The sequence below is a fragment of the Carassius gibelio genome, chromosome B8 (assembly GCF_023724105.1).
Source record: "Carassius gibelio isolate Cgi1373 ecotype wild population from Czech Republic chromosome B8, carGib1.2-hapl.c, whole genome shotgun sequence".
Taxonomy (NCBI): Eukaryota; Metazoa; Chordata; class Actinopteri; order Cypriniformes; family Cyprinidae; genus Carassius; species Carassius gibelio.
In genome coordinates, this window is record NC_068403.1 from 9,963,473 (window position 1) to 9,984,459 (window position 20,987).

At 37.3% G+C, this 20,987-nt stretch overlaps 3 protein-coding genes across 4 annotated transcripts; 2 read left to right on the forward strand and 1 right to left on the reverse strand.

Annotated features, from left to right (window-relative positions):
• Window positions 1-840: 840 nt before the first annotated feature.
• LOC127964151 (dentin sialophosphoprotein-like) lies at window positions 841-4,634 on the forward strand. Its single transcript, XM_052564308.1, has one exon. It carries the CDS (start codon window positions 841-843, stop codon window positions 3,901-3,903), a length of 3,063 nt encoding a protein of 1,020 aa, XP_052420268.1. The 3' UTR covers window positions 3,904-4,634.
• Window positions 4,635-12,371: 7,737 nt separating this feature from the next.
• Window positions 12,372-16,901, reverse strand: fpgt (fucose-1-phosphate guanylyltransferase). 2 transcript variants are annotated; one of them, XR_008154921.1, is made up of 5 exons: window positions 16,757-16,901; window positions 16,369-16,536; window positions 16,199-16,291; window positions 13,809-15,259; window positions 12,372-13,305 (listed from the first exon to the last, which is right to left on the reverse strand). XR_008154921.1 is itself a non-coding variant. In XM_052563914.1 (4 exons), the coding sequence occupies exons 1-4, from the start codon at window positions 16,827-16,829 to the stop codon at window positions 13,863-13,865; spliced, it is 1,731 nt and encodes a 576-aa protein (XP_052419874.1). In that variant the 5' UTR covers window positions 16,830-16,901; the 3' UTR covers window positions 12,375-13,862. The 2 variants fall into 2 exon arrangements, 1 of the variants encoding a protein (XP_052419874.1); XM_052563914.1 differs by having other exon boundaries at window positions 12,375-15,259.
• Window positions 16,902-17,034: 133 nt separating this feature from the next.
• lrriq3 (leucine rich repeats and IQ motif containing 3) lies at window positions 17,035-20,904 on the forward strand. The gene is made up of 4 exons (XM_052564309.1): window positions 17,035-17,731; window positions 17,797-18,204; window positions 19,815-19,938; window positions 20,011-20,904. Exons 1-4 carry the CDS (start codon window positions 17,405-17,407, stop codon window positions 20,643-20,645), a joined length of 1,494 nt encoding a protein of 497 aa, XP_052420269.1. The 5' UTR covers window positions 17,035-17,404; the 3' UTR covers window positions 20,646-20,904.
• Window positions 20,905-20,987: the final 83 nt, after the last annotated feature.

The window sequence follows — 20,987 nt, forward strand, 5'->3', positions numbered from 1 at the left end:
ATAAGTAAATGATTAATAAACTATTAAAATGTGCATTCATACATCTTTTTATTCAGATATATAGTAATAGTTACTTATAGTGTTAATAAATGGTTTATTAACATGTATTTCTACTGTAATTCAGGGTTAATTCAGGTAGTTATAAAACATATGTAGTTGTTAGTTAACTATTTTTGTGAGCTCATCTAAAGTGAGGACTATTTATGCCTTGTAAAGCTTTTACAAGTGAGATTTAAAGGCTGTTAATATTTCTATGTTCTGTATCACTGTGTGATGTTTGTTTCCGTTTTTTGTTTAGAAGATAACTGAGCCTTTAAATATCCTTTATAAATGCTTTACAAGGCATAACTAGTCCTCACTTTAGATGAGCTCACATAAATAGTTAACTGACCACTACTAAATGCTTTATAACTACCTGAATTTACTACATTTCTTGTGATCTTATGAATCACTGGCAACTCCTAAATAACTGGTTTGTAAATAAATAATGCTATACTTCATTGAGAAATGATAAATTGATCATAAATAAAGTATGAAAATACAATTATTAAACACATTATAGATATGCTTTTAAATCAAGAATGAAGCATTTATATCTGTATTTATAAACTGCTTATTACCGTCTATTAATGCTTTATAAATTATGAATTATCTGTTTACTAATGCTTAATTAATGATTAATAGTGTGCAGTTATTTTAAAGTGTTACCGATTTTTTTTTAATGTACACAACAAATTAGTTTCTGTAGTACACAAACAAAATATTGACAGTTTTGTGTTTGTAAATATAAATAAATCTGAAATGGTTTAATTATAATCACTCACTTTTACAGGAATCGATATGGCTGAAATGACACGGGATGATATTCTGGATGAAAGTGAAGCCAACACACAGGAAGTTGTGTGTGAGGAAAGGGCACATGATGATGATGAGAAGTGTCAGCCTGCAGAAGAGACAAATGCACAGGAACCTCATTTACACACAGAAGAAGAAGTACAAGAAATAAATGAGAGGGCGAAAGAACAAAGTGAGAGTACAAATGAGGCTAAACAACAAGATAAAAGAGAGGGAGTAAAAACTGAAACTGAGGTTACAGAGGATATAGAGTCTAGAAAAGGAAAAGAATCATTAGTACACGAACCAGAGACACATGCTGAAATGCTGGACACTGAAAATACAGACACTGAGGTTTCAGAGATGGAGGGAGAGGGTCAGGCATCTCAGAGAGAGAATGGTACAGGAACAGGTGCAGGTGACACTGAGAGGCAGCGAGATGCTGATGACGTAGATCAGAACATAGAGAGGAGGAGCGATGGACAGACAGACAGAGATGAAAGAGGAGACCTAGCAGATGAGGCTGGGGTTGATAGGTCAACTGGGGAAACGGTACAGGAGAAAGATGACAAGGTTGATGATGGTAGGGTGGAAGATGGAAAAAAATCTAGTGAAGAAAAAGCAGAGGAAAAGCTAGAGGTTCAGGATAGACGTGAAAGTCTGGGAAAAGAGGAATCAGAAAAACCTGGGGATGAAGAAACCCAAGATGAGTGTGGCGATAATTTAAGTGCAGAAGAGAAAGAAAATGAGGACAGTACAGAAAAAGATGAAGATGGTGTAAATGATGAACATAAAGGAGGTGAAGTTGAAGAACTGTCTAGTGAGGCTGGGAATAGACTAAATGAGCCAGAGGATGTTCAGGATGTGAGGACACAGGGTAATGAAAAAGAGGAGGATGCCCTAAATTATGAAAAGGTTAGAAACAAACTTAGTGTTGAGGCAGAGGAAGAAGGGCAAGAGAAACCTAAGAGTGAGGATGATAATGGAGGAGAAACCGAAAAAGTGACAGACAAAACATTGGAAGATGGGGCTCAGAAAGAAGAAGAAGCAGAGATAGAGGACAAGAATATAGATGAGACGGCAGAGGGAGCAGATGGAAATTGTGTAGAGAATGAGCTAGAAACAGGTGAAAAGTTGGTAGAAGAGCCAAAGAAAGAGGTGATAGATATGAACAAAATTAGTGAGAATACATTAGAGGCAGGGGATGGAAAAGAAGACGTGGTTTCTGATGAAAATACAGGCCAAAAACTAGAGGTCAACCTTGAGGACCAAAATGAGGAATTTGTTTCACAGGAAGAACAAAATGAAATAGGTTCAAGGGGGGCACCCGATGATGACACAGAGGCCAGTACCAGTACCAAGAAAGAAGTGAGTGAACCTGCTGGGGTGAATAATGTCCTGCTGGATAGTAACAGAGATGCTGAAAATGGAGAGAGACAAGACGTCATTCTTGAGGAGGCTGAGAAGGTAGAAGAATATCTCCAAGAGGAAACGCAAGGTAAATCAGAGGGTGAGACAACAGGTGATAGGGCTCCAGATGTTATAGATGATAATGAAAAGCCAGAAACTGATAAAGATGTGAAAGAAGAAGAAAAACATGATTACAACGAGCAAGAGATTGAAAACAAGTCAGATGCTGAACTTGTTCCCTCAGAAAGAGAGTCTCAATTGGGTGATGAACATGACAACCAAGCCAGTGACAATCAAAAAGCAGACAAAGAAGAGGCTGATAAAGAATCTGAAACATCTGCAACAACGTTCATAGAAAACGTAACCTCTCAGATAACCCAGGAGACAACCAATAAGGATACAGAAAACGACATTTTCTTGGCAGATGCCAAAGTAAAAGAACTAAGTGATTCAGAACTGAAAGGTACTGACAATGAACCGAGAAGTAGAGATGCTCCTGAAGTAATGGATGGTGATCCAGTGGAAAGTGAGGAGAGGAAAGTGAATTCTGTAAATTATGATGGTGGCTCATCTGTTTCCCATTCACTCAAATCAGTGCCTGTTGAGAAAGTCAAAGATCCAGTTCTGAGCATCAATTCAGATCTGGCCATTCATTCAGCACCTTTAACTAAATCAGTTGGGGTGGATCTAGTAAGTAACTGGATTAACATACACCAAGAATCAAGGTATTTTCAGACATTTATCGAGCCTCTTGATGAAGAGAGTCTCATCTCAGAAGAAACCAAGGAGAGGCTTAATGGTGATGTATTAAATGCTACAGATGCACCAACAAGTACTGATATTGACGGCCTTGATGAAACACTCAAGAGTAGAGATGAAATTGCAACTCCTGCGAGGAAAAATCCCAACGAGAGCACAGAGTCTGTAATTGAAAGCATGAAAACGGAGACCAAAGCTGAGGCCATAGAAGCTGATGCTCACAGTAATCACTCCAAAGACAGCATACATACCTCAACCAAAGAAGAAGGAGTCCAGGAGGCCGGATATACTAAAGGTCCTTTGGTTACTATTTGGTCAAGACAGAGTAATGATGAACAGACCAATCAAAAAGATATTGCTGTACAGGAAACTTCAGTATCAGATGATGTCATAAACCTAGGGACAACAGCGACATTTGAAGACATTCAAGAGCATGCACCATGTGAAACTGAACATCAGGATGTACCGACAAATGTTGACCTTAATGGAAAACAGTCAGAAAGAAGTAAACAACAAAACATAACTGATGAAACAACACATTTATCCCAAACAGAGGAAGCAAGTAACAAAGAGACCCTGGAGAGTTCAGAACACAATTTGCAACCTAAACGTGTTTCTCAGACAGAGTGTATCGAGCCTCAGAGTCCAACAATCACAGTAATTACAGACCTCACAATCATCAATAAATCGGAAAACGGAAGCCAAGATGACACTGCAAGTGTAGACTTCCATTCCAGACAGTCAGATGGAAACAGGAGAACGGAAGCAATCGATGGTCATTTAAAACAGACTCTCAGCAACAGAGACACTTTGAGCACTTTCTCATTGGACGACGCAAGGTTTTTTGGGCCCGCAGGATATCCAAGATTAATGACTGCTCACACAGAGAACAGTTATTAGAACAATAGTAAATCCTTCAGCTAACCCAGGGGTGTCCATTACTTCTCCTGTTCTGCAAAGTTTAGGTCCAACCCCAATTAAACACATTTGAACCAGTTAATCAGGGTTTTCAGGATTACTAGAACTTCCAGACAGGTGTGTTGGGGAACGTTTGAACTGAACTCTGCAAGGCCTTCCAGGAGCAGTATTGGACCCATGTTAATGGGTTTAAAATAGCGGCACTTCCTTTTCCTTATCAGAGACCCATAGTGAGTCCTGTCTGCTTGGTAGGAAAGCTATCAACAGCCCACTGAAAATAGACACCGTAGGACTCGCACAGCACAAATAATTTAATTATTCATGATGCAGAGCCCTCCAGTTGGTCAGGCTGCACTAGCTGTATACTGACATACTTCAGAACTTAACTAAGAGAATTTAACTAAAACCTCAATGCTTGCACTTTCCTCTGTGCTCCTAATTAGTATAGCATTAGTAGAATGACATATACACCTTGCCGATTTCTTGCACTAGTTAAGTGTTGTTCTTGTGATTTTACACTGGATTAGTTCACATACATTGCTATGATACCTTCTTTGTTTCTTGTCATATTTATAAAGATCATGGGAGTTAAAATCAAAACATGAGATGTTTCGATTCCACAAGCAAGGCCAAACTGCTCTAACGGTGACTGTGTTGTTAGCTGACATCAGTCGTGATCCTATCAAGTTCCCGTTTCTCTCGATGGCATACGTCTAAAAAAGCTGTTTGCTTTTGAAATTAGAATAAAATACTGAAATACACATATTTGTCCTGCTCTACCAGATACTTACTCGACACTGAAACACAAAACAGAATATAAAAAAAATAAAAGTTTTAACTTTGAAATCAAAACTGAGATAATAGTTTAATGAATATGTATAACTATAATAAGTATGTTTAAATCTTCATTCTTATAAACGTACACACTATGCCTGAAAAAAAGAAAAGAAAACAAATCATCCAAATTATGTGTCCTTAGACTAAATATGGTGTGTTCAAAATAATAATTACAAGTTGACAATTCTGATATTCTACTCTGAGTTGTTCACGCTCTCTGACCTCTGCATTATTTGTTTCTTTAATAACACTCTTATTTGCCAAATGACTCATGGTGAGGTTTTGATTCATGTTTGTCGAGTCATTTTGGTTGAAAGAAGTCAGAGCTCTTTGAACATTACAACTTTGACAGCAATGTGAAGCTCATAATAATGGTGATCAGACATGTCATGTATGCAAGTGTGTTTTTTGTGTGATGTTCTTCAGATAGTTGCTGATTCTAGTTGCTGTCCTCAAAATTTCCATTGCTGCTGCCTGAATGGAAACACATGGTGCTCATGGGATCTGACACATATCCTGCGGGAACAGCACAGAACACAGTGACTGACACTCACTCTAATACAACCACCCACTTGTTGCACCATATGCTGACACGCACACAGTGCTCTCGTCTTTGTGAAAATGTCATGTTAACTTTAAAACATGACTGTTGCCATTAAAATGAAAAACAATGTTGTCCCCCATTAAGCTGTTACATAAACAGATGAATCACATGTTTGATAGTCATTTCCAGTTGGACACAAACCATTTCGGTCAATGGTTGGGAACTGCATGTTCCTCCTCAGCTCATCCAGAGACAAGCGCTGTGAAGACCTCTGACCAGAGCTGTCAAGATAAAAGAAAGGATTGAATCAACAATGCGATTAGTATTGGTTTACACTAAAGACCACAGAACAAGCACGATTCTTCTGCGATATGAAATTTTAATGATGCTAAATTGGCTGTTGCTTTGATGCAGTCATATCAGCTCAGTGAGGCCTTGCAGGGTTTTGTCCTGCTCAGATGATCCTCTATTGAATTTGTTTTCTATTTAGTCATTCACAGTGTCACTTTAGCCTGATTTATTGCTTACACCTCCTAACTGCATACATTGCTAGATCTGGTTACATAAAACATCACATTGCTAAGATTATGACTAAAATAGGCTCCAAAGTAGGAGTCCCTTCTAGGAATTTCTCAGTTGGTGGTTTTGTTGACAGTTGCCTGGTTCCTCCAAAACACACACGCATTCATCACCACCCATAAAGAATTAAGAGGTGACCACCAGCAAAGGTTCTCAGTGTGAATGTCGTGCAAGTTACAGTTGCTTTCTTTTGTTTTCATGCCTTGGTTTCCAAGCAACTGCACTTCAGACTGTACAGAAGTGTTGTGGTTGGACTGCAAGGCACTGAGTGACCAAACAAAAGAGCAAGGTGACCTGACTCCTCCATTACTGAATGTGTATGACACAATGGCCTCTATTTAAATTCATATTTGTTTTCTCACTAAATATAGTTTGGCGATAAGTTGGTGGAAGGCTTTTCAGAGTCTTTCAGTCTCATTCATGGATAGTACGTAGGTTTGTGATAGATTTGTGTGTTTGTGTACTTTTGGGTCCAAATTGCAAATTGGGGGTTAGGGGCATATTCCAACTGGAAGGGCAGCTACATGACTTCCAGGACAACCATGTGCTACCAGGCAGTCAGTGGAGGATGAGGGCGAAAGAGAACCACTGCTGTTACTGGAGGTTGGAGACATTAGCTGGACAGACACAGAAATATGAATAACTGGACAAAGAGAATAACAATGTATAGTAGATCTGTGCATGTATAATAACCTCCACATTACACAGGCATTCCTCTAGTTTGGCAACCACTTCTGAAAACTCTTTCCTGTCAGACAAAGTCAAAAATAGGGGATTTTCATCAGAGAGTCTTTTTTTTTTTTTTTTTTACAGGAAATAATCTTTGGCTATCCAATCAGCTGCTCCTCTAAAGAGGACTCGCTGATTGCTGCCCAAACATCAAGAGTGAAGGACTTCAAAAGACCAGACACAGTTCTTCAAAAGAGAAAAGAGACACAAAAAATATACATGAATTACAAAGACCATGAAGGCCATATATACACCACAGCTGAAATGACTGCCAATGATATGCTTTGTATAAAGAATCCTATGTTGTTTATGTACATAAAGGTTCCTATAAATATATTAAGCAGCACAACTGTTTTCAAATTTGATAATAGTAAGAAATGTTTCTTGAGCAGCAATCTGCATATCAGAATGATTTCTGGAGGATCATGTGAAAGCAGTTATTTCAAACGGAATCTTTAAGTGACACTAAATGAATGCACCATACAAGCTGTTAGCATCCTGGCTCTTTTAAAGTGTTGCTCAGCAAAGGCTCTTTGCTCTAGAGAATAGTGTCAAGCTGCACTTGTTACCAGGGCACATTCCTAGCAAGCACGCTTGACACAGTTTCAGCCCCGCACCTGATGACCAGCACTGAGAACATTGCAAAGAGGCTGTATATAAGAAATAACACCCGGGCTGGCACAGGTTTGTTGTAGAGAGACACGGTAGGCTAGCAACTGGATGCTCAACAAGAGAAATAGAAATACAAATTGTCCTGAGGCACAGAGATGAGGCATTCTGGGTAATCTAACTGATTATAAACAGACTCAGTGGCACAGAGTAGTAGTTTATGATTGGATTTAATAGGGCCATGCAAGATGACAGAAAAAATATTTGTTGGATTTTAAGAATTGTAATATTTCTAAATTAGTTTAAGCTCTTTATTTCGATTTTTTTTATGATACTTTATGTACTAACAAAAATTTGAGCAAGCAACTAAATGTTAGAATTTAAACTATGGAAAAGCAGCTATTCTAATTTCATAGTGATTTAAAAAAAATAGTTTACATGCATTTAAAGTAAGTCTGCTTATCTTCTTCTCTGAGCATCTTTTGGGCTGGGTGTGGGTCACTCACCTCTGGACAGACATTCCGGCCTCTCTGAAGCAGTGCAGAGATGGGTTTGGGAATCGAGTATCTGATAGGAGGGCGGACATGATGATACGCCATATCTGCAGCAGCTGCAGCTGTAAAGAGTCCACCGGGATTAAAGTGAGACCTTTCTATATCAATATAATACTAATACGCTTTTTTGATAATTTAATGAAAATATATATTTTCATCTGATTTGATAGTTTTATTGCATATTTTTAAAGGAATAGTTCACCCAGAAAATGAAAATGTATTCATCCTCAGGCTATCCAAGATGTAAATGAGTTGTTTGTTCATCAAAACAGGTTTGGAGAATTTAAGCATTACATTACTTGCTCACCGGTAGATCCTCTTCAGTGAATGGGTGCCGTTAGAATGAGAGTCCAAACAGCTGATAAAAACATCCCAATAATCCACATCACTCAAGTCCATCAATTAACATCTTAAGAAGTGAAAAGTGAAAGTGTGTGTAATAAACAAATCCCTTATTAAAGCAATTTCAATTTAAACGGTCGCTTCTGGTCAAAATACAACTCTATATTCCAAAATAATGCTTCCTCCAGTGAAAAAAAAAAAAGGATTTAAGTAAAAAAAAAAAAAACTCAAAATTTGTTTATTATGAACAATTTTTTTTAGATTCACAAGAAGTTAACTGGACTGGATTCATGTGGATTATTTTGGACTGTTTGTTTTTGACGGCACCCATTCACTGCAGAGGATCCACTGGTGAGCAAGTAATGCAACATTTCGCCAAATTTGTTTGAATCACAAAACAAACTCATCTATATCTTGAATGGTCTGAGGGTGAGTAAATTCTCATGTTTAGTACTTTATAATGAATATTTTGTTCATCAACTTGAAAATAAAGATGAAAAACCCATAAAAAGTTCCAAATACAGAGGAACTGAAACAATATAACCCAGTCTAAAGGGCATTGAGGGTCAGTATTTGGTATCACAGCGCAGTGCCTGGTTTGAGATGTGCAAATGGAGCTCCCACAAGCAGAGAGCATAGCTGAACATGTCGGCTTTCAAAGTGTAGCGTGTACATTGGTTAGAAACACCTCTGGGACCATCCAACACAGGTTCTGCAGAGCATAATGAGAGCAAAATGAAGAACACAAAACAATGTGTGACTTACAAAACGCCCACTAACCCCAAAGGACAGGCACACATACCCCCCCAAAGACAAACTGTCGTACAACATGACGTACAAGAGAGCAAAAACAGCAATGTAGGCAGAACTAAAACAGCTTGCATGTGCTGAAAGAGATTATTAATGCATTAACTTTTTAAGGTGATAATTAATAGACAGAATTAATCAAGAACACAGAATGCATGTCCCCCAGGTTGTTTAGTCATATTATCCTCATCCACAGACAAGAAAGACTCAAGAACAGTGGAGTAGTATTTTCATTACATTGTGCAGATCAAAAGTGCCTTTTTCTAATTTAATACAGTTTTCTTAGTATTTGGTTTGTCCCACTTTTGCTTTCAAAAATCTGAAAATCTGACCCTTTGCATAAAGAAATTCACATGGTCAGATTTGTGAGTGACTGAGAAATCGTCACTATTTTATGTTTTTTTTTTTTTTTTTTTTTTATACTAAAGCTTTCAGATTTTTTTTTAATCCAATTAATGATAACAACACAGACTGAGGTAAGACTTAGTTCAAGTGCAATGCTAAAAGTGACTTTTTTTACCTCCAAAATCAGCCACCACAGCGTGTCCATCTTCATACAGAAGAATATTATGACTGAAAGGTTATCATTGGATGAAGAAATGTTTAAAACAAAGAGCTCAGGATGCCACATTTCATCCAGCTGTCTACTATGTAATAGGATGGTTTACACACGGACAGAGAAACACCATGATTATTGAACGAAGCATGTGATGATGATGGTGACTAACCTGTTGAGGTCTCTGTGAATGATTGGTTGGATCAGATTGTGCAGAGAATTCATGGCCTTAACTACATCAATAGCAATGATGAGCATGGACTGCAGATCGATGAGTCTAGATGTGAAGACATAATTAAATGAACACCTCCTTACTCACCACTGATCAATACACAAACATCATTCCAACTCAAACAGATCAATGAGATGATGATCATCTTAAACTGCACGTGGAGCACTAAGTAGAAATCAGATGCTTAATGGAATTGATGTAGGTCCTAAAAACAGATCCTAGATTGCTTCAGATTTCTTTCTCTCATAGTTACGTTCTAGTCAGGACTTCTCCAACTTTTTTGAAAATGGCCCTATTCATGCCCTTAACGTCGAGTTCCACCAATTAGAAAAGTTGCTGTCACTGTGGAAATGGGAATTGCAACACTAACCACCCACTTTCACATAACAATGCAAGGGACATTTTAGACTGCTTGATAAATCAGCAGCATTTATTTGAAATATACATTTTTTGTAATATTATAAATGGAAAAATGCTATACATTTCTTGAACAGTACTTTTAACACATACACACACATAGTATTCTTAAAATCACCTCTTCTGCTCGTGTAACAATGAGAACAGTGATCCTCTGGCAGGATAAACTGACTGGGGGCGTCCAAACATGCTCCCACAAACTGGATCACACGGGGTGGTTGAGGCGGCAGAACATATCTGTATCTGACTTTGAGCAGTATGTGTTTGCTCGGTACCTGTGGAAAGGTTATGGCAGTTCACTTTGTATATACATGATGTGGACAATAAGGAAAAACAAGCAAAAAGCTCCTACCGTTTAATTGCAACTATCTTATTGTGGCACCTTCCTTTGTAGACCTTTCCAAAGGAACCTACTGTTGCAGTGTTTTTACTGGATTAGGTTTTAATGGGAGACTGTGAGAGAGTTAATATTTATCATTGACTTGACATAACTGATCCAATAATCTCATTAAACACCAGTTCAGAAAGTTGAAGGTGGAAGTTGGATGGAAGACTTGCTCTCAGGAGAAGCACATCTGTTTGTTTGTTTGACACCTTCACATCAATCATTAGATGAAACTCTAATCAGCTTATGTTGTTGAAATATGCCCATGAGTCAGAAAAGATGGTTCAGTGTATTTGTAATGTCTGTGACAGATACAAACTTTCATGTAAAGGCTTAAACTGTTGCAATTTGTTACGAGGCAATTTCTGACTCACTGACTCTCAGAAGGTTTTGGTGACTGGGGGTATTTCAGCAGTATTTCAGCACATAAAAAGAGTATCATAGCAACAGTGATTCATGGAGTCAGCTAACTGTGTGTATGTGTGTGTGCTTTACCTTTAGTCTTACTCTTGATCTTTCCCAGGGGAGAAGGAACAGAAGCATAAGATCCATCTGCAACAGGAAACAACAATAAAATAATTCACAGCAGCAACAGATCTGTCCAAACAGATAATTCACTGTACAGATATGTCAAGCTATATGTGGAGAGTGTCTCATACCCCCTCCTGGTTGAGAATATTCATTGCAGGGTAAAAAACAATCCTGAGGCTGTATGTAGTGTTTAGCAGAGTAACAATGGATATATATATATATATATATATATATATATATATATATATATATATATATATATATATATATTAAAATGTATATTTGTCATTCACACATCCATCTAAAAAGAAAATCAAGGCTTTTAACAGAGTTAGAATATGACATAGTTTAAGAAAAGCATTCCTATTTTCTGTCATTTTAGACATTCTCTGTATACAGTATATACATGTCCGTGTGTGTGTCGTGAGTGTGAGTTAAATGTGAGATACAATAGATAGATATGATACATAGACAAGATGTGATAGATAGATAGACAGACTCTACAGAGTACATTAGACATTAATTTAGTGTGTAACAACAGGATCAGCAGGTGTCTTAACCTAATCTGTCTTTGAAGGAATGCACATTTCTATATAACTAATGAAAGTGTAACAATAGGAAGTGGTCAGGAGGAACATTACCTGTGAAAAGCTGTCTCACTGAAGATGTTCTCCTTACACAGACAATCAACAGGGGGAAATTTGCTCCTACAAAGTAAATTAAATATAATTTCATTGTGAAATATTAGTAATTCAACATGAGTACATTGGAATGAATCATATATAATGTTCTAAATTAACATCATTGCATTATAGCAGATAACGTTCAACATGTTTCAGCTCGAACTCCACATATGCAGCAGAGATGTAGCGATAATTCAGATTGACTTTATTAAATGCTTCATCTGAGCTGTATCAAAAATGCATAAAACAGATCTCAACATTTATTCTTTCCTCAGTTGCGTTATTAAAATAGAAGGCCACACATTAAGCCACATTTGTAAACACTAAATAATAGTACACTACAAAAGAGGCCGTCTGAAAACCTAGTTTCAGTCCGTTTCACCTGAAAACATGTTTGAGTTCCTTGAACTCCTTCTCATTCATTTTCAAGTGTTCCTCCAGTTTCTCAATTATAACAGCATATGACTCTCTCTTTCTTTTTCAACTCATCTAAAGCAAAACAATGTAGAATCATGACCACAACATGGACATGATAATACAATTTACAAGAATCCAAGAACAATATTTACTCACTGTCAGTGAAGACTGTAAATGTCAATCAACAAGGATTAAAAGACTGAAAATATTGTATATTAACATTAGCTAAACGAATGAACTGAACTAATCAAACAGTCAGCTGAAGAAACTTAATGTTTACTGTTCAGGTTTGAGTGGGTCTTGATTTATAATTCCCCATCACACTGGTTGGTTTCAACTTTTGTACACGGTTAGTTGGAGGGAAAGTCTCATGCAGTGGTAACAAAATGCTTTGGCACAATAGAGAAAAGTCCGATAAGGGATCACAGCCCCTGCTAAAAATACATCAGCCTCGGTGTGGAACGTGTGTCAACAATGACAGCTGACCTCTCTAAGGATCTGAACCTATTACAGGGTGAGGTCACGGTTGATTTCTCTCTTCAGACAACAGCTGCATCAAGACTCATCTTTCTTTATCTTTCGCTCTCTGAACTTGGATGTGACTCTGTGTTCTATAAAGGAAATGCACTACCATTCAGAATTTGGGGTCAGTAAGATTTGCATTTGTGTTTTTTGGAAAGAAGTTAATACTTGTAAGCAAGGATGCATTCCACTGACAGTAAAATAAAACAGAAAATCTTAAACTTTCTGATAAAACATATCACAATTTCCACCAAGATATAAGAAATGTTTCCTCCACAACAAAGTTTAAAATGGGTAAATTAAGGAAATATTATAATGATAATTGTGTATGAGGTTATGCACATGATTTTTACTTCATCATGTCTTAATAGGTGTTTTGTGAAGATGCTCCAAGTAAGATAAATATTTAAATATAGTAGAAGGAATAACTCTCCACGCACAAATTTAAATTGTTCCAACACAAATTTAATAAATAAACATGTCTGAAAAAAAAAATAAAATAAAAAATAAACATTGAATTGAGAAACACTGACATTGGCGCAAATAGCCTTTTGGGCAGCACACCACTTCAGGGTTCACAAGTTTGTCTCCCGTCTTGAGCACTTTTCCTAACCCTGTCCCACCTCAATTCTTGTCTTATCTAATAAAAGCAAAAATGGCAAAAAAAAAAAAAAAATTATTTGGTACAACCAGTTAGTGAATACTTGCTAAAACAGTTTCTATTGCAAACAAAGATCTTAATGGCAGCTGTAGTGATGCATGACTTTACTATCTGCCAATTGGCTCTTTTATTCAGAAGGAGGGACTTATTCCACCATATTGCATGTTGCACTTTCTCCCATTCGCAGCAGTGTGAGTGCATTGTCTTGGTATTTCTATAGTGTTTGTTATGGGCAATTTAAGAGTTTCATCACATGGCTCAACATACGTACATTTTTGACAAGGTGGATAATCCGTACGAACTCACTCATACGAATTTGTGAAAAATGTGGTGGCAAATTCATAGTAATTTTGTAAGATTCCGAACTCCTAATTCATACCAATCTCATACGATTGCTCAGATTTAGAAAAAAACAGTGTGTGAAAACTGCTATCAAATCAATTTAGTAAAAACTACTTTGAAGACATGGCCTCAGTACTTACAAGGCTTTGCCTTTGCTGAGCAGCATTCACGATTAAATTATTGATCATTTATGCTCAGACAGAATGACTTGAATTAACCCTAAGAATGTCTTCATAAAGTTCTTTCCTAAATTTCAGCATTTCCTCCAGGTTCTTGTTCTGCAGAGTTTCTTGTAAAGAGGTTAGTGTGGCTTTTTTTGGTAGTGCGAAACTAGTTCCACTATCCAGTGCCTTCAGCATCCCCAGTGACATCACAAATGAATCCTTTAGATTGGAGCACACTGGGAAAATGCAGGCGTTCCACAAACTACACATAGATGTGTCTCCCGAGAACCTGACCTTCTCAGGAAACAAACCCCAGAGTCCAACACAGTCCTCCAGATTAACCTTAAACAAACTCAATGCTTTCATATGAGCAGGACTGGATACACTTTTCTTCAAATCATCTTTAACACCAAAAACCACAGTCACAAAACCCGTTTTTCCATCCAGGTTTACAGATAAAGAGTGGATGAAGGTGTCACTTGGCACGGTAAGATCCGTGTCTATCCAGCAGCCACTGATGACAGATCTACTTCCGACTTTAACTCTAGCATCCAGTCTGGAGTATTCCACAACACTGCCCTGGGACATGCTCACACTGGGATGCAGGATGCTGTGCGACACGCAAACTCTAGTTCTCTCCGATGGCTCCAAGTCGCACACACTGAAGGCAGCAGAGAGCAGGCCGAGTTCTGCTCTGAGACAGGGGTCCGTGCTGAAGTGGAACAAGTATTCCTCTGTGGTGCCGACATGATAAAACTTGGAGTTGTTCAACAGGATGACGTTGAGTGGCGTGCCTTTGAGACGGTGGAAAATCTTTCTGCGAATCTCAACGAGACCGCTTTCCTTCGTCGTGACGTTGGCAGTGTTTTCTGTGTAATCCACAGTAGCTCTTCGCCCCAGGGCTTGAAGAAAGTCTCCATAGGCATCGATTTCACATGTCAGAGGGCTGATTTCACGGAACAGGGTCAGCAGGGTCATGGCAGTCCCGTAATCAAAATAGTAAGTGCTGTCAGTGTAAACAAACTCCTCTCCTTCCCTCTCGCATACGGCGTTGCATTTGAACATCTTTTCAATGCTTGGTTTGTGCAGAAACTGAGAGCAAGTTCTGTATTCCATATCACAAATTCTGGGCATATGTGCTGGTTCGAGAACAAAAACTCCATGAGTGGTACCAACAGAGAGAGGGGAGGGATGTGCTAAGGCAGTAAAACCTGACTTATCAAACACCACACTCTCTTGGTCAGAAACACTGTAGAGCTCTATATCATCAGCACAGGTAACCAGCATCCCCGGCTTCATGTTTGAGGGGAAATCCACATAAATTGCAAGTTTGAGCTCCAGCATTTGATATAAAGGGTTTCCCAGGGGCACAGCTGTGAGTATTTTACCAAGGGCACTGGCACTGGGCAAACGTTGACTGAATCCTCCTGCAAATATATATAAAAAAATGCATAGATACACGAGTACATTTTAACAAATGTATACAAATGTATATATCCGAGATTTCTCGGCCTTCCCAAGAAGACTATTAGACAGCTGCAGCTCATCCAGAACACTGCTGCTAGAATTCTGACTAGAACCAGGAAATCTGAACATATCACACCAGTCCTCGGGTCCTTACATTGGCTTCCAGTTACATTTAGGATTGATTTTAAAGTACTTTAACTCATTTATAAATCACTCAATGGGACCTAAACACACTGCAGATATGCTCACTGAATATAAACCTAACAGACCACTCAGATCATGAGGATACCACGGGTTCACACAAAACAAGGAGAGTACGCTTTTAGCTGTAATGCCACCCACAGTTGGAACCAGTTTCCAGAAGAGATCAGATGTGCTAAAAAATAAGCCACATTTAAAACCAGACTCAAAACTTGTATGTTTAGCTGGCATTTATTGAATGAGCACTGTGCTACACCTGAACTGTTTGTACTGTATTTTATATATGATCATTTTCTATTTTTACATTTTAAATGCATAGAAATAAACTTGCCTTTTCAACTTTCTATTCATCATAGAATCCTGAAAAGATATGTAACAAAGTTTTCAAAAAATATTAAGCAGCATAACTGTTTTCATACATTGATAATTTCTTGACAACCAAATAAGAACATCTGTATGATTTCTGAAGGATCATGTGACACTGAAGACTGAAGTAATGTACGCTGAAAATGTATCTTAAACTTATATCAAAAATATACATAACAGAAACAGTCATTTTGAAATGTAATACTTTTTTTTTTTCCTTTTTCTTTTACTGTATTTTATGAATAAATGCAGCCTTGACAAATACAGCTCATTTACAATTAACAAAATGCATGAATGAGGTTTGGTGAATATTACAAAGATTAATATAGTACCTGCATGAATAAGGATGACTTTAAATCCTGACAGTGACTTGCCATATTTATCATGTAGACACTGCAGCGAATGTAAAGTTGATCCACCATTACCTGTATGTTCAGATGAAGAAACAACTCTTAAAAATGTACTTAAACATTTTTTTTATATTTTTATATATATATCTCACCAATCTTGCATCCTGGAGGATCTGCAAACACATGATAGTTAATGCCAAGAGGCAGTTCTTTCCTCTCCAGTTTCTCATTTATCTGAATTTGATAAGCAGACCTCTGGTCCTCATCCACTGCAGTGATGACCACAAGATCCCAGAATACATCAGACTGAACTTTTTTACCTGTGTATGGGAAATAAACAACTTTTACTCCGCTTAGAAACCCTCATGAGCAGAAAATATTCTCAGCAACAAAAGTAGAGAAAAGTACTACAGTAATACCATGTTTATTTGGACATGTAGTAAATACCATGGTATGGGATTGAGACAATCGCTCAGCAGCAATCAACAAGTCAAGCAGCTGTAAAAACAGAAAAGTCTAAAGATGTAACGGAAGCTTTACCTCTTATTTGTTTGAATTTTTCAAGTTTGTCCTTGGTGGATTTTTGCAGATGGATGTTAAAACGCTCTGCCATTGTGAGAATCTGACCAGTAAAATCTGTCTAAATCACTACGCTAACATCTGGCACTTTTAATAAACCACAAATATGAACCAAAAACAGGACATCGATAACAGATGTTATTTGGCGTTTTTAAAAAAATACCTAAACCCGTTAGATATGTCCCGTAACCTGTGTACACATAAGCACTTCCGGGTTCCAGTCACGTGACAAACAATCTCTGACGTCCATACATAGTACTCTCCATCGAATAATATACATTAAACTGAATTAATTATTCATAACTTTCAAACTCCCGACACAAAGCTATTCGTTTTATTTGTAAAGTGGTGTGAGTGGTTTTCAAAGAAAATGTTGTTGAGAAGCTCCTTATATTTCCAACCAATGTTGTCATAGCAACTTTTATCTTGGAATCACTCGGCCAACAAAAGAATACAGTTGAGAGCCAGACACAAAACCATGGTAAGAACAAACTAAAGAGCAGGTTGAGAATTTGAACAGTTTAGTTTTTGTGAAATATGCAAATATTAGGGATTAAACTATGATAATGAACTGGTGACGGTAGCCCTACCTCAATATATTTTTATGATATGTTAAAAAAAATGTTTTCTTCAAAAAATGGAAGAGATGAATTTCACAAAGATGTGAAGATTGTTTCTCTGGAGGGATACTGGGCCTATTTGGTAAACTGCTCTCAGTCTCTCATACTGGATCATGGCTGCTGGACATCAGAGAGTGGGAAAGACCTGAAGGACATTATAATGGTCAGATTGAGCAGTTTGCTTTTAAAGAGTCTGGATCAGATTGGATCTTGCAGAGCACTGCGAATTTGCTTCTTGGCGGACAACTTTCTGACCAGGATCGAAGCTCTGATGGAATGCACTCGCTTGGTGAAGTTGGATCTGAAAGGAAATCAGGTATTCATTTCATTTGCTGCCCTGAATATTTGAGTCAAATCACTAACAGTCATCTTTCTGCTCAGATTGTTCAGCTCCCCGATGCTTCATGTTGGAGTCATCTGAAAGAATTGCAGCTTCTATATCTACACGACAACAACATGTCAACTTGGAACAATATTAAAGGCCTGTCTGGCTGTTTAAACCTGACTGCTTTAACTCTCTGTGACACCCCGCTCAGTTTAAAGAAGAGTTACAGACACTGTCTGGTCAACAGTATATGGTCACTGAAGGCCTTGGACAACTTTGTTATCTCTGATGAGGAAATCATTCAAAACTGGTCTCTTCCTATTCGATTCAAGGCCATGAATCAACACTTTTATGTCAGTTTGTACCAAACTATAAAGTCGGTTAGTGCTCATTATTTATCCTGGTCTTCGTTTGTTGTGTTTACTGCTATGTCTAAGTGCAAAAAAAATAAAAACAACAACATATTTTGATGTTTTCTTTTTCCTCAGGATTCATTTGAGACAGAGATGAAAGCAACATATAAAATAATTTCTGACATAAACAGGATTCAGGCTGTTTATTCCCCTACACTAATTATACAGCGCTGGATTCGAGGTCATTTAATTAGAAAAAGTCTTGGGTAAATATTTTGAATTTTTTTATGTCTTGACATTTGCTATGCAACGTTTTATGCTTATTTTGTTCACTATAGTACAAATACAGTTACTTATTGATAAAGATATTATTTGGGATTTTTGGTTTTAAGAGGATTTCTTCATTGTCAGGCTTTGCAGTACAAAGAAACCGATAACGTCTGAGAAACCATTCATTTCCATGCCTTTGAGCACAGAAATTGACCAGGTACAATCCCAGTCTCAGAAAACAATGGAGGAAGACACAGATGACCACCCTGAACTAGTATGTACTATATTGGACTGATATATATATATATATATATTACAATTCAGAGGTTTGGGTTCAGTAATTTAAAAAAATCTTATATTTGATCACTTATTGCATCAAAAAGACAATAAAAACAGTAATATTGTGAAACATTATTACAATTTAAAATAATAAATATTGTTCAGTCTAATATGTTGATTTGATGCTCAGGAAACATTTCTTATTATCATTGTTGAAAACAGTGCTGCTTTTTTCAGGATTCTTTCATGAAGAAAGTTTAAAAAACATCATAAAATTTAAATATAAATGTTTTGTGGTTTTGTAACATTATAGATGTCTAATATACATACATACATACATACATATATATATATATATATATATATATATATATAAGCAAAGCATTTAGGTTATTTGAAATGCTCATGTGCAGTATTCTAAAATGTAGTTATATGTTTCTCAACAAAAGAAAAATGAAGAGAGAAAAACAGAGATCCAAAGACTTCATGTGAACCTTGACAAACTGATGCAAACTGGCTTCCCAGAGGTATTGTGACAGTATAAAATATAAACACTGTACAATCTAAAAAATAATGGGTTGCTCAGTAACAAAATAATAAATAAATTGATGCAACTGTTTGGGTGAGTTTTTTACTTCATGACAACATGTAAAGAAATTATGTTCAACCAAAAAGTGCCCTGAGAGGAACAGTCATTGCTGATTACATTCATGTAGTCTACTCTTCAGCATGAAATGTAATGTCAAAAACTGACAAAACATAACAAAAGCTCCTTTAAATGTCAAATATAACATTTCCCTTAAAAACTGCTAAATTTAACACTCATTCTCCTTATCTAGTTCTATGCAAAGTATGCTGGGAACTAGATCTCAACTGCACAAAAATTAACAAGACAATTTTATTGATTATTGATTATTGCTAAAACTACATCAGTTAACACAGAAATTTGAGTTTACATACAATATTAAGTTCATATTAACAACATTATTATGTCAACAAAACTCATTAAAATAATGTTGGCAACTTAGAAGTTTTAATGAAATTAATTTGATTTTTATTTTACTTGCAACCATACATTTATTAATTTTGGTAACAGGTGCATTGACATTTTTGCATTTCATTTTTTAGGGTGTATCTAAATGTAGACTGTTCACTTTGTAACTTTTACACAGGTTATACAGAATGCTGCAAGTGTTAAATCAAAGGACAGTCAACAAGACATAAAAGCACCATGCAACACTCCTCAGTGCAGTCAAAGTCTGAAATCTAAGGCCCATCTAAACACACTTGACCCAGGTACAACAGAAGTTTTTACTTTAGTTAGCTTTTTGATAGATGTGATTCACTGAATACTTCTGTTCTGCTTAGATATCAGTGTGACTGCTGAGGTCTGTAATGAAGAAACTGAAGAAGGAACCTTTCGTGTTTTGGGACTAAAAGCTTTGGTCCACCAGAGTGAGCCACTGAGTGACATGTTGTGGTCCCGTAAAGCTGCAGGACAGGACGTACGTGAGGCCATCAGCCATTTTCACACTCAGAGACCAGGTCCACAGCCACACTCTTCTGCAACTATTCCAGGGAAGCGCCTGATTGGCTGTTGCCATGACAAAATCAGCCTCACCCCCTTCGAAGTCATTGAAAGAGTCCATCAAGCATTTGATAAAGCCAGAATGCAGAGACACCTTGAAGAGAAGGTAACGGAGCGCCAGATAGACCGTGAAGTAGCCAAGGGCCGCCGAGACATCTTTACAGAAGCTCGAAGGACAGATATACGTCTGCGGCAGGAGCGGGAACGAGTGGATATGGAGAAAACTCTTACTCTACAGAGAGCCAAGCTGGAGCAGGACATCCATCATGCACGTCAGAAACATGCCCGCTTTTTGGAAGAGAAGAGGATGAGGATCCAGGAGCAAGAGATGGTTTGCAGTTTCAGCCAACAGCACAACTCTCTAGCGAGGGCCATGCTTAGATACCACACATGGAAACGTGGTAACCAGCAATGAATGCATGAATGTTTTTAACCAAACTCTCAGTTTAACATGACATTTACACATTGGTTAGTTAGAACCCTTTGTGTACACATTAGCTTCAAAAACAGAATATACTGTGCTATAGTATAGAATAGTCTAATAATATATTACAGTACTCACTATACTATTTATGCAAAGATTATATTATAGACATTGAGATCTGCTCCTCTTTTCAAAATCAAAAATATTGCATAACAGAAATACCCCCCCCCCCTCATAAAAACTCCCCTAATACACAACCACCCCCAATTAAGAAACTAGTATTAAGAAACTAGTAGCCACCAACTTTACATAACAAGTAATTCCACATTATCT

What these genes read in the sequence shown, in the direction of transcription:
- LOC127964151 (XM_052564308.1), top strand. Translation starts at nt 841, where the DNA reads ATGGCTGAAATGACACGGGATGATATTCTGGATGAAAGTGAAGCCAAC.
- fpgt (XM_052563914.1), bottom strand. Translation starts at nt 16,829, where the DNA reads ATGGCAGAGCGTTTTAACATCCATCTGCAAAAATCCACCAAGGACAAA. An exon ending in TCCTCCAGGATGCAAGATTG is followed by an intron (nt 16,292 to 16,368) that starts GTGAGATATATA and finishes CTGAACATACAG; the next exon opens with GTAATGGTGGATCAACTTTA. An exon ending in AGTCATCCTTATTCATGCAG is followed by an intron (nt 15,260 to 16,198) that starts GTACTATATTAA and finishes ATATATTTGCAG; the next exon opens with GAGGATTCAGTCAACGTTTG.
- lrriq3 (XM_052564309.1), top strand. Translation starts at nt 17,405, where the DNA reads ATGTTAAAAAAAATGTTTTCTTCAAAAAATGGAAGAGATGAATTTCAC. An exon ending in TGGATCTGAAAGGAAATCAG is followed by an intron (nt 17,732 to 17,796) that starts GTATTCATTTCA and finishes CTTTCTGCTCAG; the next exon opens with ATTGTTCAGCTCCCCGATGC. An exon ending in TCTAAACACACTTGACCCAG is followed by an intron (nt 19,939 to 20,010) that starts GTACAACAGAAG and finishes TGTTCTGCTTAG; the next exon opens with ATATCAGTGTGACTGCTGAG.